The sequence below is a fragment of the Corylus avellana genome, chromosome 4 (assembly GCF_965113065.1).
Source record: "Corylus avellana chromosome 4, dhCorAvel1.hap1.2, whole genome shotgun sequence".
Classification (NCBI taxonomy): domain Eukaryota; kingdom Viridiplantae; phylum Streptophyta; class Magnoliopsida; order Fagales; family Betulaceae; genus Corylus; species Corylus avellana.
The window spans coordinates 26,625,691-26,647,045 of NC_142493.1; the positions used below are offsets into that span (position 1 = coordinate 26,625,691).

Sequence of the window (21,355 nt, forward strand, 5' to 3'; positions counted from 1 at the left end):
CGGACCGTAAACCCCCGCAAAAGCCCAAACAAAGTCATCCTCCACATTCTTGAACGAGCAGGCTGCAACAAATTCTCCCACACAAACCTCAAGCTTCGTGACCACCCTTCTATCCCACATCAATAAGATTCCACCCGAAGCTCCTCTAGCTGCCACAAAGCACCAGTCTGCATACGCACATCCCCACAAATTTCTCACAAAACTCCTGGAAATATACTCCATTTTCGTCTCCTGAAGGCACACAATGTCTGCCTTCCATTGTCTGAGCATGTTTTTCACCCTCAAACACTTATTGCCCTCATTAAGCCCCCTCATAAAGCTTCTGCTTTCTTTAACAGACTTTATGTTTACTTATGAGTTAGAAGAATTAGGGTGCTGACACATATATGGTGTCTTGTACCTTGGTGTACAACTTGGTTGGGGAAGACTTGACTTGAAATCAATTTAGTTTTTGCATATGTGAGAATCATCTTAAAAGATTCAATCAGCCTCTGAACTTTGCGGGAAATAGGAATTAAAAAAACAATAAAAAGTAGTATGTACCATCAGTGCATATTTATATTCTTAGGTCTTAATTGTGTTGTATAAATTGTCAATTTAATCATAAAAATTATTCAACTTAACGGAACACTTTTTATATGCATACTGTTTACACTTTAGCTGAAGGTTCCTATGGTTGGTTGGTTTACACAAAGCTGCAACTGAGGTCGAACTTGACCTTTGGTCAAAATTCATCATGCTTCAATTTGTTAACTTTTTAATCTTCTGCGTCCTGACAAGTTTGTGTTGTGAAATTTTTAGCTTTTGATGTAAAATCTTGTTTTAATCACCATTAGTCTTTTATTAAACTTGCTGTCTGTATTTTAATTTTGTTTGATTGATATTTTGCAGTGAAGGGAGAAGGAGGAAATGGGTTTTTCCCACTCTTGCAAAGTCCCATAGATCCGAGGTTGTATTCAACAAATCAACATATGGTTGAGTGAATGTTATATGATTCCTTCTAGTTATAGTTATCCTATTTACCATATGTTTTGTGATAAATATCACAATGTGTACTTCAAAATTTATTGGATTTACTATTGGTTATGTTCTTGTTTATCACAATGATGATTTTTAAACAGGACACAAATCATTATTGAATTTCTTTCTATTTTTAGTTTGTAATTATGACGGATCCACGCTAGATATATGGAACTGGTGTCTTCCCACTTGTTCTTGTTGATATTATTGGTGTGACTTATAGATCCCATGTGTTTGTGGTGTGTCCTTATTTCAGGAGATGGTGCCATGTCCCATTAACTAACATGGAAGCACAATAGTGTAGGCTTTTGATAATATGATAAATTGTTGGAATACTCTAGTAGAGGAACTATTTATATGTTGCACTGAATGATATCTTACTGTCTTCTGATACTTCACTATTTTCATATGTAGTGCAGTTAATATTTATTTACAAAGATAGGGCAGTTAATATTCACAGAGAGAGAACTGGAGGAGAGAGTGTCACTCTCTCTGAACAGCATATTTGCCCTATTTTCTTAGGATAGTCATGAGCTGTCTTAGGTTGAGAAGATGTGTGAGTAAGAGAGATGGAGAGTTCTTTATGTCTTTGTTACTTAAAATATGCTTGGACATAATGTGTAACTGTATGGGTTACTGCTGAGTCTTTTGTGCTAGAAGTACTACATCTGTCATTTAGTATATAGAAACCATCATCATCACATTCTTACATGGTGGTGTCTCACATATTGATGTGTTGAATGCAGGATGTGAAGCCATTAGATGGAGCATATGGGATGAAGATAACTGGCCTATCGCCATATTGGTTTGATGTAGCAGAAGGCAGTGCTGTACATAATACAGTTGATATGCAATCATTGTTTCTTTTGACAGGACCTAATGGGGGTGGTAAATCAAGTTTGCTTCGATCAATCTGCGCTGCTGCTTTACTTGGAATATGTGGATTTATGGTGCCTGCAGAGTCAGCCTTGATTCCTCAATTTGATTCAATCATGCTTCACATGAAATCTTATGATAGTCCTGCTGATGGAAAAAGTTCATTTCAGGTAAAGTATTAAATATTTTTATAATTTATTAGCTATTCATAAGTTCTAAATATCTTGGCATATGTGGTGTTTTGGCAATGGAGTCTTTCTTTGGTTTCTTGAATGCTAGAAAATTATATTTGTAGACTCCAACATCAATCTCCTTGCTTTCTTTTGATTTTTTTTAGCTTTGATGTTGGATCCACCTCTCTATGCTCTAATTAATTTGTCAATTGGATATCAATGTTGTGTCTTTTTGCTGCATCATATTTCCTCTTGTTAATCAGAGGAGATATACACTCATCTAGCTCTGTGATGATTGGTAGTGCAACATGGAGAACCATAATTCTTGTAGCCCGCCTTTGATTTCTTTTGTTTTGTTAAGTAATTCAATTCCATTAAAAGCGCAGAGGGGTACAACCTAAGTACATAGGAAGATACAAGAGAAATTAGATAATTAGAGAGAGAGAGAAGAAAAAAGGAAAAGGGGAACACAAGTCCAAGAATTTCGAACAAACTAGAGAAGCGATTATGTACATTGCTATCCAAGCATAAAGAGATTTGAACATGACAACTCTTAACTCTACATCTCACAGTTTTTGAAATTCTTAGCATTCCTGTCTCTCAAAATGCACCACATTAAGAAAAAAGAGTCAACCTCTAAGCTTCTAAAATGCACCTACTTCCCAAATGGCCTCTCCAGTTAGCCAACTCCACCACCCTTCTAAGCATGGCCCATTCTACACAAAAAAGATGAAGATCAAAACCCACAGCTCTCTAGCCACTTTGCAATGGAGAAGAGGGTGCCTCTTGCACATCCAACACCAATCCGCCACTATGACGTGTCACTTTCTCAAGTTATCCAAAGTTTAGATCTACCCTAACACCGTCGTTCACACAAATAACATAACTTTCGAAGGAGCCTTAACCCTCCAAATGCTCTTCCAAAGAAATGGAGAGCCAACGAGAATGCAAAGTGCATTATAGAAGGATCTAACCTCGAACTTCCACCTTCCTGATCCAATACATTCTATCCTCGCTGCCTCATCTTGATTTAAGAGAGTACACAAGATCAAAGAACGAAGTGACCAAATCTATGTCTCAATCATGCACAGGTTTGATAAAAGAAATATTCCATTGAAGGTTGTCGTTAAGGAACTGTTACCCAAACCTCTTTACCACAGGCAATATTAAACAATTTCAGAAAAGAGGCCTTCAGTGATTGATCTCCTCACCACAAATCATGTCAATAACTTGTGTAATCTTCAAGCTCATATTTTGTTGGCGATCATGTACAGATGATTCTTAGTCATGGGCCACCAATCGTGAACCCTGTCAATTCCTCTGTTGATAGGTCTGCATCATTGGGTTTGGCCAGAACATTAGTGTATGGAGCTGAACCATTCACCGATGGCAATCGTTTGGGTTTTGGTGATTTTGAGACAAAAAGAGTCTGCATTGTTGGATAGCTTAGTTAATGAAGAGGGTCATTTAATCGAGGAAAATGACAGCAAGCTAGAGGTCAGGGTGGGTGAAGCAACTCGTTCGGGTGGCAAAGATTCTTGTAGACCAGATGGGCTTGATATGTGTTGTGCAAAAAGGAATAGTCGGGCAGGTTCAGAATTGGTGCTTCATACGATGGAGGAACTCTTTGTTTGTGAGCCTTGAGCTGTTGTTCCCCTAGCGTGTTTGCCCAACCCGAGTGTTCAAAGCCTATGGCTTCTAGTTGGGTCTTGCTGAAGGTGAAGGACATTTGCCATTTTATTGGTCTAGAGCGAGGAGTTTGAAGGGCAATTTATGGTGTTGTTTACAACCATTAACGCGGGTTATAACTAGGAGGGATGGGTTTCTAACTCCAAAGCAGCCTTCAGAAGTAATAGTGTTGAAAAGACTATCCTGCTCGATCAATTATGATTCCATGTTCGAGCTGTAGCAAAGTGAAAGGGAGAGGGGTGCCTTGGTTTATCCATGAAGCCCAAATTGTTATCATGGAGTGTAAGAGGGTTAATCGAAGGGAAGAAGCGCCTGAGAGTTAGGAATTTGGTCAAAGAATGGAAGGCAGTTGTTATTCGTCTTCAGGAGACCAAAATGGAGCTTATGCCCTATAGTATTGTGCATAGCTTATGGAGGTGCATTCATGTAGATTGGTGTTGTTTGGACCCTAGGGAGCTTGGCTGGTTTGCTTAGTTGGTGGGACTAGCTCTGGGGCATCGGAGGGGACTTCAATGTCATTCGTTTTCCTAGCGAGAGATCGGGTGAAGTCTGTTATTGTCTAGCTATGTTGGAGTTTTTCAATTTCATTTCGAAGCAAGGGCTCATGGACATTCCTATAGTGGGCGGCTCTTTTATGTGGTCTAGCAATAGGGACATCCCCTCTAATGTCTCGAACTGATAGATTCATTGTTTCCCTAATTGGGAGGCCCAGTTCTCTAATTTGATGTAGAAGAAGTTACCTAGATTGTGCTCGAATCACTTTCCTGTTATACTCAATTGTGGAGGCCTTCCAGGAGCCAAAAGATATTTGAAGTTCGAGAACATGTGGCTGAAATCAGAGTTTGTAGATAAGGTGAAATTGCAGTGGTCCTATTACTACTTTCAAGATTCTCCAAGTTACTTTCTGGCTCATAACTCAAGTCAAGGAATTACAAAAGAAATTCTTCCAACAACTAATTTATGAGCTTGGAATTAGGAGGTGTTTGGCAATATAGGGAGCAATAAACAGGTTCTTTTGGAAGAACTACAGGTTCTGGAGGGCTTGGAGGAAGAGAGGTTTATATGAGGTGGAGATAATGAGGAAGGCCCTTAACGTGACAAGGCTCTGGAGGGCTTTGAGGAAAATGAGGTTTCTGAGGTGGTGAAAACCCTTAACGTGACAAGGCTCCAGGTCCTTAATGGTTTTATCATGGGTTTCTTCCAAAGATTGTTGGGAACAGCTCAAACTAGACGTCATGAGTGTCCTATTCTATTTTGAGCACTTCCCCAGGCTTTATGGGTTAGTGTTTCTAGCTTCATTTGCTGGTAATCAGAAATCTATGGGAAACTTACATAAATTGTTAATTTTTTTCAATTCCTAAACTAATACTTGCTGCCATTTGATCCAACCTGGCTAAATTGAAATGGCTTGAGCTCTAGTAGTAGTGCATTTCACTTACAAAAGGTTGTTAACAGTTCATCAGATATTCTGCTTTATTATTAAAATATTTAATGTATGATTATATTCTGTTGTAGAAGTCTTTATAGTGAGATTCATTTTAACATAAAGTATGAACTGTAATTCAATTTTTTTAAAACTTATGTCATTTTTCACTCATAACATCATAAGCACCGTCAATAATTTATTCACCGTGGTTGTAATATCTCAGGTAGAAATGTCGGAAATTCGGTCCATTATTGCCGGAACCACTAAAAGAAGTCTTGTGCTTATAGATGAAATTTGCCGAGGAACAGAAACCGCAAAAGGGACTTGTATTGCAGGGGGTATCATCGAAACTCTTGATAAAATTGGTTGTCTGGGTATTGTATCCACTCACTTGCATGGAATATTTACTTTGCCGCTCAATACCAAGAACACAGTTAACAAAGCAATGGGAACAGAATATGTTGATAGCAAAACAAAACCAACTTGGAAGTTGATAGATGGGATATGTAGAGAAAGTCTTGCATTTGAAACAGCCAAAAAGGAAGGAATGCCTGAAACAATAATCGAAAGAGCTGAAGGCCTGTATCTTTCAGTTTATGCAAAAGAAGTTCTTTCTGGAAGAAATGACACAGAAACAGACCTTTGTTCTAACACAAGTATTAATCATTCTGATGAATTGAGTCGGATTAGACAAGAAGCTGCCTTTAATAGGAAAAAGTCAACAAACCGAGTGGAAGTTTTACAAAAGGAAGTTGAGAATGCTGTCACAATAATATGTCAGAAGAAGTTGATTGAGCTCTACAAGAAGAAAAATATATCAGAACTTGCAGAGGTACACTGTGTCCTAATTGATGCTAGGGAACAGCCACCTCCATCAACAATAGGTGCTTCAAGTGTCTATGTGATGCTTAGACCGGATAAGAAATTATATGTTGGAGAGGTACTTTTCTTTTGACATTCATTTATATTATCATCAAATATGGGTTCATACTCAGAAAGTTGTCCGTGTGCTTTTCTCAAGATGATTAATTACACCAAACCACTACCTTTTCTGCTATTTCACCAAGATGACCTGAGCCACCGTTGTCCAATATCTGGTGCAATGTATTTGTCTTCACTCTTCATCAAAGCTATTTTAGTAACGCAAAATCCGACATCTGTTTTTTTCTTTTTTTGGCTGTAAAATATTAGTATATTATTACTGTCACCTATCTAAATTGACTTTTTCAAAAACTGTTGCTATAGACGGATGATCTTGAGGGCCGAGTCCGTGCGCATCGTTCAAAGGAAGGAATGCAGAATGCATCGTTCATGTATTTCTTAGTCCCAGGAAAGAGTCTGGCTTGCCAACTGGAAACTCTTCTCATCAACCAGCTTTCTAATCAAGGCTTTCAACTGACCAATGTGGCTGATGGTAAGCACAGAAATTTTGGCACATCCATCTCCATAGAAAGCGCGCCTGTGTGCTCATGACGCCACAGCCCTTGATCCCCATGCTGTGCAACGAATAACTAGTCAGTCAGAAGAAAGAGGTAGTTGGCCTTGCTATGTTACTGTATGTAATTCTTTGACAAAAGCAAGAGGATGTGAAATTGATCTGGCAGTGGCTGCAGCAATTTTGTCTGTTTGATCTGTTGCTCCACTTGCTGTTTAAGGTCCTCACCTCCAGTAAATGGGGTGAGATTTTGTTGTTATTTGACATCTAATCTTACTGTCAGTAATGCTACATGTATATAAATTTCTTTTTATTTCATGAGTTCTACCTCTCCCATTCTTTCCGCGTTCACTTCTTTTTGGACTTTGTTTTTCACTACTTTCAACAGGTTTTGAACTTTTGCTACGCCTAACATGGCTTGCAAGGAGTGGATAGTGATGTAAAAAATAACAGGTATCCTCTTGGAGGTGCCCATTTACCTGCAAGATGCACTAGTTATTTTATGTTTATATATTAAATATTCTCCCAAATTCTTATATCATAGCCTACTTCTGTGCCATGTTGTTGAGTACGAATTTGTTGATTATTTCTTGAGTAATTAAACGTTTTGACCAATTTCTGTCGTTAACTGAAAAACCCATTTGATACTTTTGTCAAAGGTTCCGTCAAATTGGGGATCCACGTCACCCTACTTAAATTCATGACCTGTGTCCATTTTGCCACATATGAATGACAACTCACCAAAGCCTATGATGTGGCCATGTATCACAGGTGGTACGTGGAATAAAAAAATAATAAATAATTTCCAAATCTTAAAAAAAAAAAAGTTTCAATTTAGCACAACCTAATTGTCAAATTTATCCCCAAATTAGCTGAACAGCCAAAAAATTACTAAATCCTAACGGCAAAGCACGTAAAGAAAAAACCCTCATGTAATGTCTGATCCTTAAAAACCAATGTCTGATCCTCTAATAAAAAGCACCCAATGCAAAAGTACAGCAAACCTAGAAAATGGATGTCAACATACGATTCTAGAAATCAGTTTCTACCCTTACGTAATGTCTGATCCTTTTCCTACCCAGTGTCTGATCTTCCATTCCATTTCGAAAATGTGTAACAGGAAAGTTACTGCCAAACCAGAATTAGAAAGGAAAATGAGAGAGAAAGAATGTGAGTAAGAGACTTTGAGAGAGAAATGGATGACTTCTTCTTATTGAACAACTTGGCCAATTCGAGATGGCTAATCTCCATACAATGTTTGTACACTTCTCCAAAAGATACCCCTTCTTGCACTCAACTAGCCTTATATAAGCTTAGCAGTCAAGGCAATTAGGCTTACAATTGTTTACAACTAACTGTAACAACTTTTGCAACTAACTACCAACAACTACTATAACAGCTTCTATTATACACATGCTGCAATACCTCCTAACAGAATTAACTGTCATGCTCCTGCTGCCTTTCCCTTTAGCTTCCCAACTCTTATGCAACAGCTTCTCATTTCTTCACGTGACATAGCCTTCCTCTCTAAAGCACCTTGCCCACAAGGTGCGGATAAGCATGCTGTAAAGCAAACAAGTCCTCCCAAGAAGCATCATCAACAGTTTGGCCAACCCACTGAACTAGAATTTCAGTAATTGCACGACGACCTTGCTGCTTACTCCTCCTAGCCAAAATTTTCAAGGGTTCTGGCTGAGGGACCCCATGCACATCCACTGGAGGTAGTTTAGGAATAAGAAAATTCTTGTTACCCAACTTCAACTTCAACTGAGATACATGAAAAACTGGATGAATCCGAGCTGCCACTGGAAGATCTAACTCATAGGCTACCTTCCCCACCCTGCGAATGATCTGAAATGGACCATAAAACCTAGGGGATAACTTCAAAGATCTTCTAGTAACCACAGATTGTTGTCTATAGGGCTGCAGCCTTAGATAAACCATCTGCCCTACCTCAAATTCTCTCTCTGATCTCCTCAAATCAGCATACCTTTTCATCCTCTGTTGAGCTTGCTGCAGATTACTCCTTAACAAAGACAGAATCTGCTCTCTGGATCGAAGAACTTCATCTACAGCATCCAACTTTGTAGTCCCCGGAATGTAGGTGAGTAACCGTGGAGGGGGAATGCCATAAACAGCTTCAAAAGGTGTCATCTTAGTAGAAGCATGCCAAGTAGTATTATACCAATACTCTGCCCATGGCAACCAAGACAACCATTGCTTAGGCCGCTCTTGCACAAAACACCTCAAATAAGTCTCCACACACTTATTAACAATCTCAGTTTGGCCATCAGTTTGAGGATGATAACTAGTACTAAACTTTAAAGTAGTACCCTGCAGCTTGAATAACTCCCTCCAAAAGACACTAGTAAAAATAGGGTCTCGATCTGAAACAATGGAAGTAGGCATTCCATGTAATCTGATGACCTCTTGAACAAACACTTGAGCTACTTTAATAGCTGTATAGGGATGAGAAAGAGCAATAAAATGGCCATACTTAGACAATCTGTCTACTACCACCAAGATCATTGATTTCCCTTGAGAAATTGGTAGTCCTTCCACAAAATCCATAGACACATCAGTCCACACTTTGCTAGGAATGGGAAGAGGCTGCAACAAGCCAGCTGGAGACATATTCTCATACTTAGATTGTTGACAAACTGCACACTCTCTAATAAACTTCTTGAGATCAGTAGTCATCCCCTTCCAATAAAAATCCCTCTTGGCTCTTTGCAATGTTTTTTCAAACCCTGAATGGCCTGCAATTGGATCACTATGCACAAAATGCAAAACTTGTGCTCTTATGGCCTGAGAACTCCCAATGTATAACCTCTTCTTATAAAACAGCAACTTATCCCTAAGGAGAAACTTGTTTGGATCTAACTCTCCTGTCCTCCATTGTTCCATTAAAGCCTTTAGCTGCTCATCAGTTTCATACTCAGCCCTTAAATCATTTATCCAACTAATAGTAGGTATGGATAGAAGAGATAATGTTATCTCAGGTTCCCAATCATCCCTTCTTGATAGGGCATCTGCCACCCTATTCTCCACTCCTTTCTTGTACTCCACTGTAAAGTCATAACCAATCAACTTAGTGATCCATTTCTGCTGAAAAGGGGTGCCCACCTTCTGTTCTAAGAGAAACTTCAGACTTTGATGGTCGGTTTTAACAATGAATGGTCTCCCAAGCAAATAAGGCCTCCACTTTTGAATAGCTGTCACTAAAGCAAACAATTCCTTCTCATAAGTGGACATATGGACAGCTTTCCCTTTCAAGGCTTTACTCAAGAACGCAATTGGCCTGTTGGATTGCATTAAAACTGCCCCAATGCCCATGCCACTAGCATCACATTCAATCACAAAGGGTTGGGAAAAATTAGGAAGTGCTAAAACTGGAGCTGCTGTCATGGCAGCCTTGAGTTTGTTAAAGGCTTCAACAGCTGATTCCTCCCAAGAAAAAGCATTTTTCTTCAACATAGCTGTCAAAGGGCCTGCAATAGATCCATACCCTTTAATAAATTTTCTATAGTAACCAGTGAGTCCCAAAAATCCTCTCAAAGATTTGAGAGTTTTAGGAAAGGGCCACTCCACCATAGCTTTAATCTTCTCATGGTCAGCCTGAACTCCTGAAGAAGAAATCACATGACCAAGATACTCCACTTCCTCACAACCAAACTTACACTTGGACATTCTAGCATACAGCTGATTCTGCCTTAACAAATCCAAAGTGATTCTTAAGTGTTGCTTATGAGTTTCCAAATCCTTACTAAAAACCAGAATATCATCAAAAAAAACTAAGATGAATTTTCTGAGATAAGGTTTAAAAACATGATTCATAAGGCTTTGAAAAGTAGAGGGAGCATTAGTAAGGCCAAAGGGCATCACCAAAAACTCATAGTGACCCTCATGAGTGCGGAATGCAGTCTTATGGATGTCCTTCTCAACCACCCTAATCTGATGATAACCAGATTTCAAATCCAATTTAGAAAACCATTTAGCTCCCCACAATTCATCTAACAACTCATCTACAACTGGTATAGGAAATTTATCCTTGATAGTTACCTGATTTAAGGCTCTATAATCCATACACATCCTCCAGCTGCCATCTGCCTTCCTCACAAGTAACACTGGAGAAGAGAAAGAGCTTTGACTGCATCTAATCACTCCAGATTGCAGCAACTCCTTCACAATCTTCTCTATCTCCTCCTTTTGATAAAAAGGGTATCGGTAAGGCCTCACTGAAACAGGCTGTGCACCCTCCTTCAAAGGAATTGCATGATCATGAGATCTTTTAGGAGGCAGCTCCTTAGGATCTGCAAAGATGTCTGCAAATTCTTCCAATAACTGAGCCATAGGACCAACTTTCGTGTTCTGATTCTTCCCAAAGTCATTCCCCTGCTTCTGTTTAATCTCATCACCCAAAAGCTGCAACAAGACACCCTTGTTCTCACCTCTACTTAGTTTAAAAGATTCATCATCTTCTACACTAAAATTCAGATTAGCAGCCAACCCTTCCAACAAACAGGTTCTTTCCTCATAGACAAATTGCATAGTAAGATTAAGAAAATCCCACAATATAGGCCCTAAAGTCCTCAACCACTGAATACCAAGTACCATATCACAACCAGCCAGAGGTAAAATATAAAGATCAATAACAAAAGTATAACCTTGCAGCTTAACCTTTGTGTTCTTACATTTACCAGGACTCACAATCTCATCTCCATTAGCTACCTTCACTTTGATAGATTCATTAACCACAGGCTGTATTCCTATTCCTTTAACCTTTTCTTGATCAAAAAAGTTATGTGTGCTTCCAGAATCAATCAAAATTATTACTTTTTGATTCTTTATCATACCTAAAATCCTCATGGTCTTAGGAGTAGGATTTCCAATAATGGCATGCAAAGAAATTTCAGGAAATTCTTCTAAAAAAAAATCACCTGGGTCTGGTTCCTCTTCTCCCTCTTGCAGCTTGTCCACCTTCTCTTCAACCTCCTCAATCAAAAATAATCTCGGTGAAGCACACACATGGCCACGGCTCCACTTAGCATCACAGGTGTAACATAAGCCTTTTTTCCTTCTATCCATCATTTCAGCATTAGAAATTTTCTGCACTGGTAACACTGCCTTACTGTAAACAGGAGGATTAGTCTTAATCTGAATATTACCATTAGCAACATTCTCCACATTCTTTTGCTGAGCAAAGAGATTGACTTTTCCCCCCAACAAACCAGTAGTCTTATTCTCCCCCCCAAAATTCCTGGCAGCATTATTATAAGGAAGTACATTCCATTGGGGTTTAGTGCTCCTTCTGAAATTGAACATATAATCCTCTTGGATTTTGGCTAAAGAATAAGCATCCACCAAAGTCTTAGGTTTGAACATCTTTACTGCCAATCTAATTTCATCTTTTAACCCCCCCATAAAGCAACTCAGTTTATGTGCTTCAGGCAAATCAACCACTCTATTGGCTAGCACTTCAAACTGTTTTTTATATTCTTCCAAAAATCCCCCTTGCTTCAATTTAGACAAGGTTTCCATTGGATCATCATAAGACCCCATACCAAATCTAGTTTGTAATGCTTGAGTAAATTCAGTCCAAGTAGAAAAAGAATGTGACTTATGTAATTCTTGAAACCAAATTAAAGCTGTACCTTCCATATGAAAAGAAGAAATCTTCAGCTTTTGAGTGTCCGGTGTAGAATAATGATCAAAGAACTGTTCAGCCTTGTAACACCAATTTAATGGATCCTCCCCATTAAATTTTGGAAACTCCAACCGAATAGACTTAGTGTAGAATCCATCTCCTGCATGAAATTCTGCACCATCTTCTGTATGAAATCCTCCACCATCTCCTGCATACCTTCCTCCTTTTGAAGTTGAACCAAAATTGGCCTCCATAGAATTAAGAGATACACTTTTATCTTTCTGTCCTGTTCCCTTCTGCAAATCTTTAATGGAACTCAACAACTGATCCAACCTCTCATCCAACTTCACCTCCAAACGATCCTGCCTTGCACTTATAAAAGCAAACTGATCATCCTGCTTCCTTTCCAGTCTTGCATTCCTCTCTTCAATATCATCCTTCAACTGCTTAAACTCCTTCCTGAACTGCACCAAATCCGCATTCTGCCCCATTGACCTAGTTTCCATGAAAAGAAAACAAATGGCTCTTGATACCACTTGTAACAGGAAAGTTACTGCCAAACCAGAATTAGAAAGGAAAATGAGAGAGAAAGAATGTGAGTAAGAGACTTTGAGAGAGAAATGGATGACTTCTTCTTATTGAACAACTTGGCCAATTCGAGATGGCTAATCTCCATACAATGTTTGTACACTTCTCCAAAAGATACCCCTTCTTGCACTCAACTAGCCTTATATAAGCTTAGCAGTCAAGGCAATTAGGCTTACAATTGTTTACAACTAACTGTAACAACTTTTGCAACTAACTACCAACAACTACTATAACAGCTTCTATTATACACATGCTGCAATACCTCCTAACAGAATTAACTGTCATGCTCCTGCTGCCTTTCCCTTTAGCTTCCCAACTCTTATGCAACAGCTTCTCATTTCTTCACGTGACAAAATGGCCCCCCAAACCAGAAATCAATTTCCGAAAGTGGTCATTGAGAGAGACACATACTCTAAACCGAGCTCGTCAGAAGAAGAAGAAGACTAGGAAGAGGAAAACGAAGGAGAGGAGGAAGTTGCGTAGAGCGAAAATAGAGAGAGAAAGGAGGAAGCTTTGGATGATAAGTAAGATAAACTCCACCTCCCTTTACATCTGCGCTCAAATCCTCAAGCCCAAGAAATTCTGGCTCGGGTAATAGATCTGACTCATGCACATCAGATATGGAAAGGGGCTGGCAAGAGCGTTGCCGGAGAGATCCAGGTTTTGGAGGCTCTGGCAATACTTGAGGGACTCCGGAAGCTCACCGGCTAGCTGCATTGACCGAAACTCAGGCTGATGAGGCGGTTCTCGATCTTGAATTCCCCTTGAATTCAAGATTCTGAAATTAGTTAGAAGATCCTGTTAAGTGTCTCACTAATTATAAAATAATAAAATAGTATTTAAATTTTAAAAAGAAAATATAAAACAAATAAATAAAACAAAGGGGTGGCTGCTCCAATTGAGCCTGAAGCCACCCCAGACCGGCCCTTAGAGGTGGTTCGGCCACCCCCCAGCGCCAAACCCAAAAATTAAAATTTTTGGGTTGGAGTTGATCGAACTACCCTCAAGGGGCATGAGGGTGGTTTCAACCGGCCCTTAGGGATGCTCGAGCCACCCCCAAGGGCCAAACAAAAAAAAATTAAAAATTTAGGTTTGGCCCGGCCACCCCCAAGGACCCCATGGCCCTTAGGGGTGGTCGCTCAAAAAAATTTAAAATTTAGGTTTGGCCTGGCTCAGAACCAATGTGACAAAATTAGTCGATTTGACAGAATCAAAAGATTTTATGATTCTGAACCAAAATCATGCTTTAAAATCGGGTTTCAAAGAAAATTTGATGACCATCAAGCCATTGTTTTGTTTTGGTTTAAAATTCGTTTATCCTATATATAGAGTAATAGACTTATGAAAATAACTATTTAATGCTTATTTATTTATATCTCATATGATCATTTACTTTATTGAGCATAAATATTAATTAAACTTTATGCTATGGTATATTTTGTGGTCAACATAAAGTTTGAAGTTTTATGGTGCCATTATAAAGTAGTGAAAATCAAAGCGATTTGGGAATAGCCACAGCGTCCCAACTCCCAAGTCATGATGATAATAACCAAGTAAATATTTTTGTAAAACTTCATAAATGAACTTTTGGCATCTCTATGAGAATTAGATGCTATTGAAATTGTGATTATTATAATATTTTTAGGAATAGCCAAATCATCCTAATTTTATAATGATAATCACATAAAGATTATTTAGATGAACTTTATGGAATATTAAACATGTATGTTGTGATTAATTCATAAATTTAGTGACTTTGTCCACACCAATAGTGACTCGCCCCCGGCTACGTGTCCTTTGGACCCTTCGCCCGCCCGCCACCGGCGGAAGCAAGCTAGCCCCTATTTTATGATTTAATTATAATAAGATGGTAAATTTGGCATTAAAAATAAAAAATTTCTTAGGCCCACATGTACATGAAATTTTTATTTAGAGGAAAATCCACTTTACCCTTCCGAAGTTTCAGAGGTTTTTCAATTTGAACCCCAAAGTTTAAAAATTGGCAATATACCCCCCAATGTTTCAAAAATTTTCAATTTAAACATTCCGTTACTAATTTTCGTTAAATTGGACGAAATTTTTTTTAAAAAGCCTGAGGGTAATTATGTAATTTTAGAGATTTCCGTCCAATTTGACAGAAATTAGTAACATAAGGTTGAAATTGAAAATTTTTGAAACATTAGGTACATTGCCAATTTTTAAACTTTGGGGTTCAAATTGAAAAATTCCTGAAACTTCAGGGGGGTGAAGTGGATTTTTCTAGATAAATTAAAAGGAATCTGAGCAAATTCAAAGACAAAATGAAATAGAGACGCCACAAAATGGTGATCAAGAACGGTAAACCTTTAAAATTAAACCAATTTGATTCAGTAATAAGAATATATATAATATTAGATGTAGTCCATTTTATCAACTACAAAATATTAATATAGTTATAGCTAGGGTCACCCATAAAGAATAAAAAAAGGAATGAAAATGTCATGATTTGTCACAAAGTGAACATATATAGTTATAATCAAATATCAATACATGCAGTAAAGAAAATTCAGCATCCACCAAATTTGTAAGAGTACATGCTTAATAGCATGAATATTATAATATTGTCATAATAGTAGGCCAAAAGAGAATGTTATTGTATGTGGAGTGTTCAGATAAACTCTTATGAAAATAAAATATTGGAGGAAATTAAACAAAAATAAAGCAACGATCTTGCACGTGGAACGCACAAGCCAACCATCTAAACAAAAATAACGATCTCTACTCTTTTTCTCTCACGTCTTTCTCTATCTTCTCTAATCTCTATATGATGTTTTTTTTTTTTTTTTTTTTTTTTTTTTTTTTATCACTAATGCATTTAGAACTTTCTTGGAGGATTTTTCATAGTTGACTTAAGGGTTTTAGTACCAATATTTATAAAGAAGAAAAAAAAAATCCTTACAATAAAAGTATGAAATGTTCAATTATATGGTTGAAATGTTCAATTATCTAGTTTTGTCATGGCACCTTACTTTTCAACACTCCCTCTTTAGTAATATTATTAGTTTGTCGAGTTATCACAAGGTCATACACTACCAAAAAAAAAAAAAAAAAGAAGCATTTTGTGTGTGTTTTTTTTAATTGTCATTTCCTTTAAACAACACAAATAATCGTTTACTGTTTAATCAACAATAATTCACAATTTATGTCGTTTGTCTAGTAAATAACATCACTTGTGATGTTATTTACTAGACAAACGACATAAATTATGAAAATGATGTCATTTGAACAATAAACGACAATAAAAAATGATATTATTTACTGTTCAAATGATAATAATTCACAATTGATGTTGTTTGTACAATAAACGACAATAACAAATGATGTTGTTTACTGTTCAAACGGCATCATTTTCACGATCAGTAAACAACAATTAAGCATTAAACATGACGTGAAATGATTTATTTGATTGCATTAAATATTGAGTTAAAGATTTTTTTTTTTTATTTTGTATTCATAAAAAAGAAAAAAAAAATGTTATTTTGCATAGGAACAAATATTTTAACACATTTAAATTTTTATCGATTAAAATAAAATTAAGTGTCTTATGATAGTTTTTTTTTTTTCTTTAAATCCACCCAACCCACAAACTCATCCCAATCCACCCGAATTTAGACCGAGACGAGATCAAGTTTTTTTCGGCCGAGCGGCTGATTTATCAGCCCTACCTGCACGGTAGCCAGTTAACAATTAGCCAAGCGAATCCAACATCCCATCAGTCATTGCCAGCTAAACAGACACGCTGAGAGAAAGCTCCCTACGCAAACCGAAGCCATTTTTCAAAGCCATGGAAGTGGAGGGATCGTCGAAGAAGATGATAGCAACGCAGGTTGAGATGGTGGAGGCCAGGGTCCCGCTTCCTTACAGAGACCAGTGCGCCCACCTGCTGATACCTCTCAACAAGTGCAGACAGGCTGAGCTGTACCTCCCCTGGAAGTGCGAGAACGAGCGCCACTCCTACGAAAAATGCGAGTACGAGCTCGTCATGGAGCGGATGCTCAAGATGCAGAAGATCCGTGAAGAAGAGGCCAAGTTGAAGCAGCAGAAGAAACAGCCTCTTCCTCTCATTCCCAACACTGCCCCTGCTTCTTAGACGCCCAAATCCCAAATGGGTTAGTCAGTCTGAATCCTGCCTTTTTATTTTATGGGTTTGATTAGAAGGTTTTTTTGTTTTGTTTTCGTTTTATTTAGCGGGTTTTGCATGATCTAGGGTTTACTTGTGGACATCAGGGGTCTTTGTTTGTCGAGCCTATTCATTTATGGGGTTTTGGTTGATCTCTGGAGTTTGTGTTGGTGATTTATTATTGGATTATGTTGTTTTTTCTTTTCTTTTTTTTTTTTGGGGGGGGGGGGGAATAATTGAGGAGGTTTTGATTTATGAATATTTTGAGGGTTATATTGGTGAGTTCTTAATGATGAGTTTGTGTTTGGTCTAGGCTTTGTTTGTGAAAGCTAAGCATGAGCAGGGTTTAATTATGAAAATTTAGGGGTATTTGGTATGTGGATACTTATGCTTTTCGTTTGTACCATTTGGAAAAGTATCTAAATTTAGGGCTTTGAATTTGTTCCCATCGATAGTTGCTGCTTTCATTGGGAATCCAATGGAGGCCTCTGGATTGGATAGCTGGCAATCATATGGTGGGAGTAGTCTTACAAATACAAAGCATAAGAAAATCGCCAATAGTGAACTTCTGAAGCCATTTGCAAGTCTCTGCTACTACTGCATTATTGTCACGAGCTGATTTTCAGAGATTTTATTCAGGTTAGTTAGATTTAGAGACCAATAACTGGTACCACAGGCCTCGAAAGAAGCAAGCAAAATAGAAAAAGAAATAAGAAATGGAGTGGGCTTGACTTTTGGGAGTTGAGTGTTTAGTGAGGGAATAGATGGATATAATCAGAGTAAGAGGTTCCTTGTCATGGATTAGATGATTTAACCATGTTCAATGATGATTAAGAGTGCACTACTTGGGAGCAACATTATAAAGATTGAAGGTGCTGTGCTGGAAGATAACCAAGAAATGAGCTATAATAGTGTGAAAACACATGTTGGAGATTAGGTACTGAGCTGTGTGCTGTGATCAAGGGGAAATCCTTGGAATAGAATATGAAATTGTCCATAATCTCTTAAATTGTTGCAAAAAGACATTGCATGAAAAGGACTTATAATAGAGGCTATATAATCCTTGGAACAACGTGTTTGCATGAAAAGGACTTTGTAATCATAATCATGTGCAGGCTTAGGCTGTTCTTGAGATGTATCCCTATGCAAGGTTCTAAGATGGCAATGGTGTAGGTACACCACATATTTGGGCTATAAAATCATGAAAACAGGGGCGTTGTACATTAAGGATTTTCTTCCTATTAGCATATTGGGTGGTGTCTACAAGATTATCTCCAATGTCCTAGCTAACAGGCTGAAGCAGTGTTGTGAAGGTTATTTCGGAGACTCAAAATGCCTCAGGGGGAGACAGACAGTAGTCTCAGTCCATATTGCCAACAAATGCTTTGATAGTAGAATCCAATTAGAGGAACTAGGTGTACTCTGTAAATTGGATCTGGAAAAGGCTTATGATCACATTACTTGGGGTTTTATGCTGTATATGTTGTGGAAATGTGGTTTTAGGGAGAAATGGTGTGATTGGATAGCACATTGTATCTCTACAGTTTGTTTCTCTGTTTTGGTTAATGCTACTCCCATTCGCTTCTTTAATAGTTCTCGTGGCTTGAGCTAGGAGATCCTTTGTCTCCTCTACTTTTTTGTCGTGGTTATGGAAGCTTTGAGTAGAATGTTGTCCGCTATGGTGAATAAGGGGCTTTCACCGGGTTGTTTTTGTGGGGTCTAGGAATAATGATGATCTCTCCTTGTAGTACACACTTTTAACAACATTGCACTCTCTCTGATAGTCAATGTACAAAAGAACATAAGAAGGAACCCATCTTTCTGCATATCACTCATTGCAGGCGATGGCTCAAGGCCATGTACTTGCTGATGCTAATCAAGCTGTGGGTCCCCATGATGTTCAGCACACACCAAGGTAATTGGCGTAATATCTTCTCTTGGTGCCCTGTTGGAAGGCATCGATGGAAATCCCTGTGCACACTTATGGGAATCATCATTATCCAAGTAACCAATGAATTGCCCTTATCAATAGTCTCTCTCCTCCATTGCTATGCTTGCCTTCTCCATGGTTTCACGAAGACCAAAATCTGAACTGTAGAGTGTTACGAGTGTTTTAGAGGGGGAGATGGTGGGAATGAGGTAGATGATTTTCTTTGGTTGGAAATATTTTTCTTGATTTATGGCGAGTTTACCTTGGAGGTGAATTAAGAGATGTCGAATACCAAGCCTGCAGCTGGAGGTTTGGAACATAGGATTGAAACTTCCCTTATCTGCAAAACTCTTTGAATCTTTAAAATACCTTCTCAAAATAGACTGTTATGGTCATAGGGAGGCTATTGCTTAATGATACAAGTTTATAAATGTTATATCTTTTATGACCTGGGATTGGTGAAAAATAATGGAATGACTTTTGAATATGTTATGTTGACTACTGTATGTTCACAGTGACAATATTGGGATGTTATGTAACTAGATTATTAAACTCTTCGATGAGAAGCATCGATGCTCTGTTCTCATCTAAGTGACCTACCGTGAGAAACAGGTGTCATTGGCTTTTTCCTTTATCTATCACACATGGTGGCATAACATTGGATGCAGAGACACTTGTCTTCCCTGTTATTAAGAAAGTGATAGTTGTTTAATAGTTGCTGTTAGTTTACATGTTGAGTGCAGTGGAAGGCTTCCCCCGAAGTATTGTTTATTGCCGTTTGGAAGAAAAATTGGCAAGATACTAGATGTTATAAAAGTTATCCGGGCTTATGTTTCTAACCTTTTTAATTAGACAAAGATCTCATTGGAAAATGGCAAGTTGAATATATCAAGGACACTTTTTTTTGGTTTTTTGTTTTCTGCTTTTCATGCCATCCATTGGGCTAGTAATAAGATATTAGTCTGTTAGATCTCTGAGCTTTTTGGCAAGAACTGCATTTTTCTCTTAATTATTAAACAGTAGGAAAGAGTTGAAAAGTGAGTTTTAATTACCTGAAGCTCGATTGATGCCTAATGTTTTGTGTCATAATAGGGTAGTTATTTCATATTTTCGTAGTGCATGAAGGCACTCAAACATGGGTTATGATGTCTTACTTTGAAATCAATGATCCAAGGTCCATTACAGATCAAAAATGATTTGTTTTGATTTGGATACTTTTTGGAAGGCTAGAAGAAAAGACTTGTGCATCTCTCTCTCTCTCAACCACATCTTCATGCGCTCTAATTTTCTGGAGCTAATTGCCAAGTTAGGTGTGCATTCATTCACTTTATATATTTGTTTTCGAAAGGAAAAAGAAGAGAGAGACAGGGAGGTGTTGTCTCACTAATTCAATTCTTGTATCTTAATGATATAATTGTTCTTCTTGTTCAATATTTTTAGTTTTTTAGCTTTTCTTTTTCAATTATTATTATTATTATTATTATGTGTGTATATAACAGTGGTTCTAATTTCTGACAGGCATGTTGAAAAACTGCTCAGATGTGGATGCTCTGATGATGTTTTTCATTGCTATTGATGGGAAGTTATTTTGAAACAAATACGAGAGACTTCTTGCATTTAATTGCTCTTGTTTCCTCAGTTTGCAACATATGGAATAAAAATTTCCTCAGTTACAATCACTTGACATGTATGATGATAAGCTTGCTTGCTTGCTATTGCATTGTAGATTTGGAATGAAAGGCATTGTTGCTTAATCTTGTAATTTTACCAATTTGACGAAAATGCTTCTCATATATATATATATATATATATATATAAATTGAAGCTCTGTGGAAATCATCATGAAAGCTAATCCGATTTAGAGAGAGGTTCCACTCCTCCATTTGCACTCCATTGAGATTAGACATCCAACCCACTCTTCAGCTCTCCATCCATCAAACTCATTTCTCACACCCAACCCTGCCCAACCCTACACATTCGTTCTAACCCCAATAAAAGTGACCCATTTTTGTGAGCAAACACAACACCAATACACCATTGAGAAGAAACTTGAACAGTATATGATATTATCCAGGCTAAAGCAATTTAGATATTTCAAGTCTTCACCAAACCAAAGAATTAGCAATGCCAGGTGTGCCCCCTTACGTGCATTTACCAAGCAGGAAAAAAAAAATCCTGTTTATTCCTTAATAATAATATAATAATAATTCTCAATCTGTACCTAATTCCAATCTTCAAGGATGAAAAATAAGTAAAACAAGTGTGGCCCTACTTCTTCAATCATCATCGTGTATATATTCCCTGGAATTGGATTTCACCTTTTTGGACATGAACCATCAATCGTTTAGCTTTAATTCCAACTCCACTTTCCATTTTAAAATAATAGAAATATATTGCTCAACCCAGAATTAA

At 37.8% G+C, this 21,355-nt stretch overlaps 2 protein-coding genes across 5 annotated transcripts in view; both read left to right on the forward strand.

The window, feature by feature from the left end:
- The window catches only part of MSH1 (MUTL protein homolog 1), a 37,809-nt gene extending 30,845 nt beyond the window's left edge, over nucleotides 1-6,964 (forward strand). For all 4 annotated transcript variants that reach the window (XM_059589342.2, XM_088515158.1, XM_088515157.1 and 1 more), the window contains 4 exons: nucleotides 892-949; nucleotides 1,767-2,066; nucleotides 5,408-6,124; nucleotides 6,430-6,964. In XM_059589342.2, coding sequence (XP_059445325.2) covers nucleotides 892-949; nucleotides 1,767-2,066; nucleotides 5,408-6,124; nucleotides 6,430-6,657 — 1,303 coding nt within the window. In that variant the 3' untranslated portion in view covers nucleotides 6,658-6,964. The remainder of the gene's footprint in view (nucleotides 1-891; nucleotides 950-1,766; nucleotides 2,067-5,407; nucleotides 6,125-6,429) is intronic.
- A 9,558-nt stretch (nucleotides 6,965-16,522) lies between these two features.
- LOC132176893 (NADH dehydrogenase [ubiquinone] 1 beta subcomplex subunit 7) lies at nucleotides 16,523-20,697 on the forward strand. The gene is made up of 2 exons (XM_088515123.1): nucleotides 16,523-17,002; nucleotides 20,462-20,697. Exon 1 carries the CDS (start codon nucleotides 16,678-16,680, stop codon nucleotides 16,981-16,983), a length of 306 nt encoding a protein of 101 aa, XP_088371249.1. The 5' UTR covers nucleotides 16,523-16,677; the 3' UTR covers nucleotides 16,984-17,002; nucleotides 20,462-20,697.
- Nucleotides 20,698-21,355: the final 658 nt, after the last annotated feature.

Coding starts and splice junctions, on each gene's coding strand:
- LOC132176893 (XM_088515123.1), top strand. CDS start 16,678: ATGGAAGTGGAGGGATCGTCGAAGAAGATGATAGCAACGCAGGTTGAG.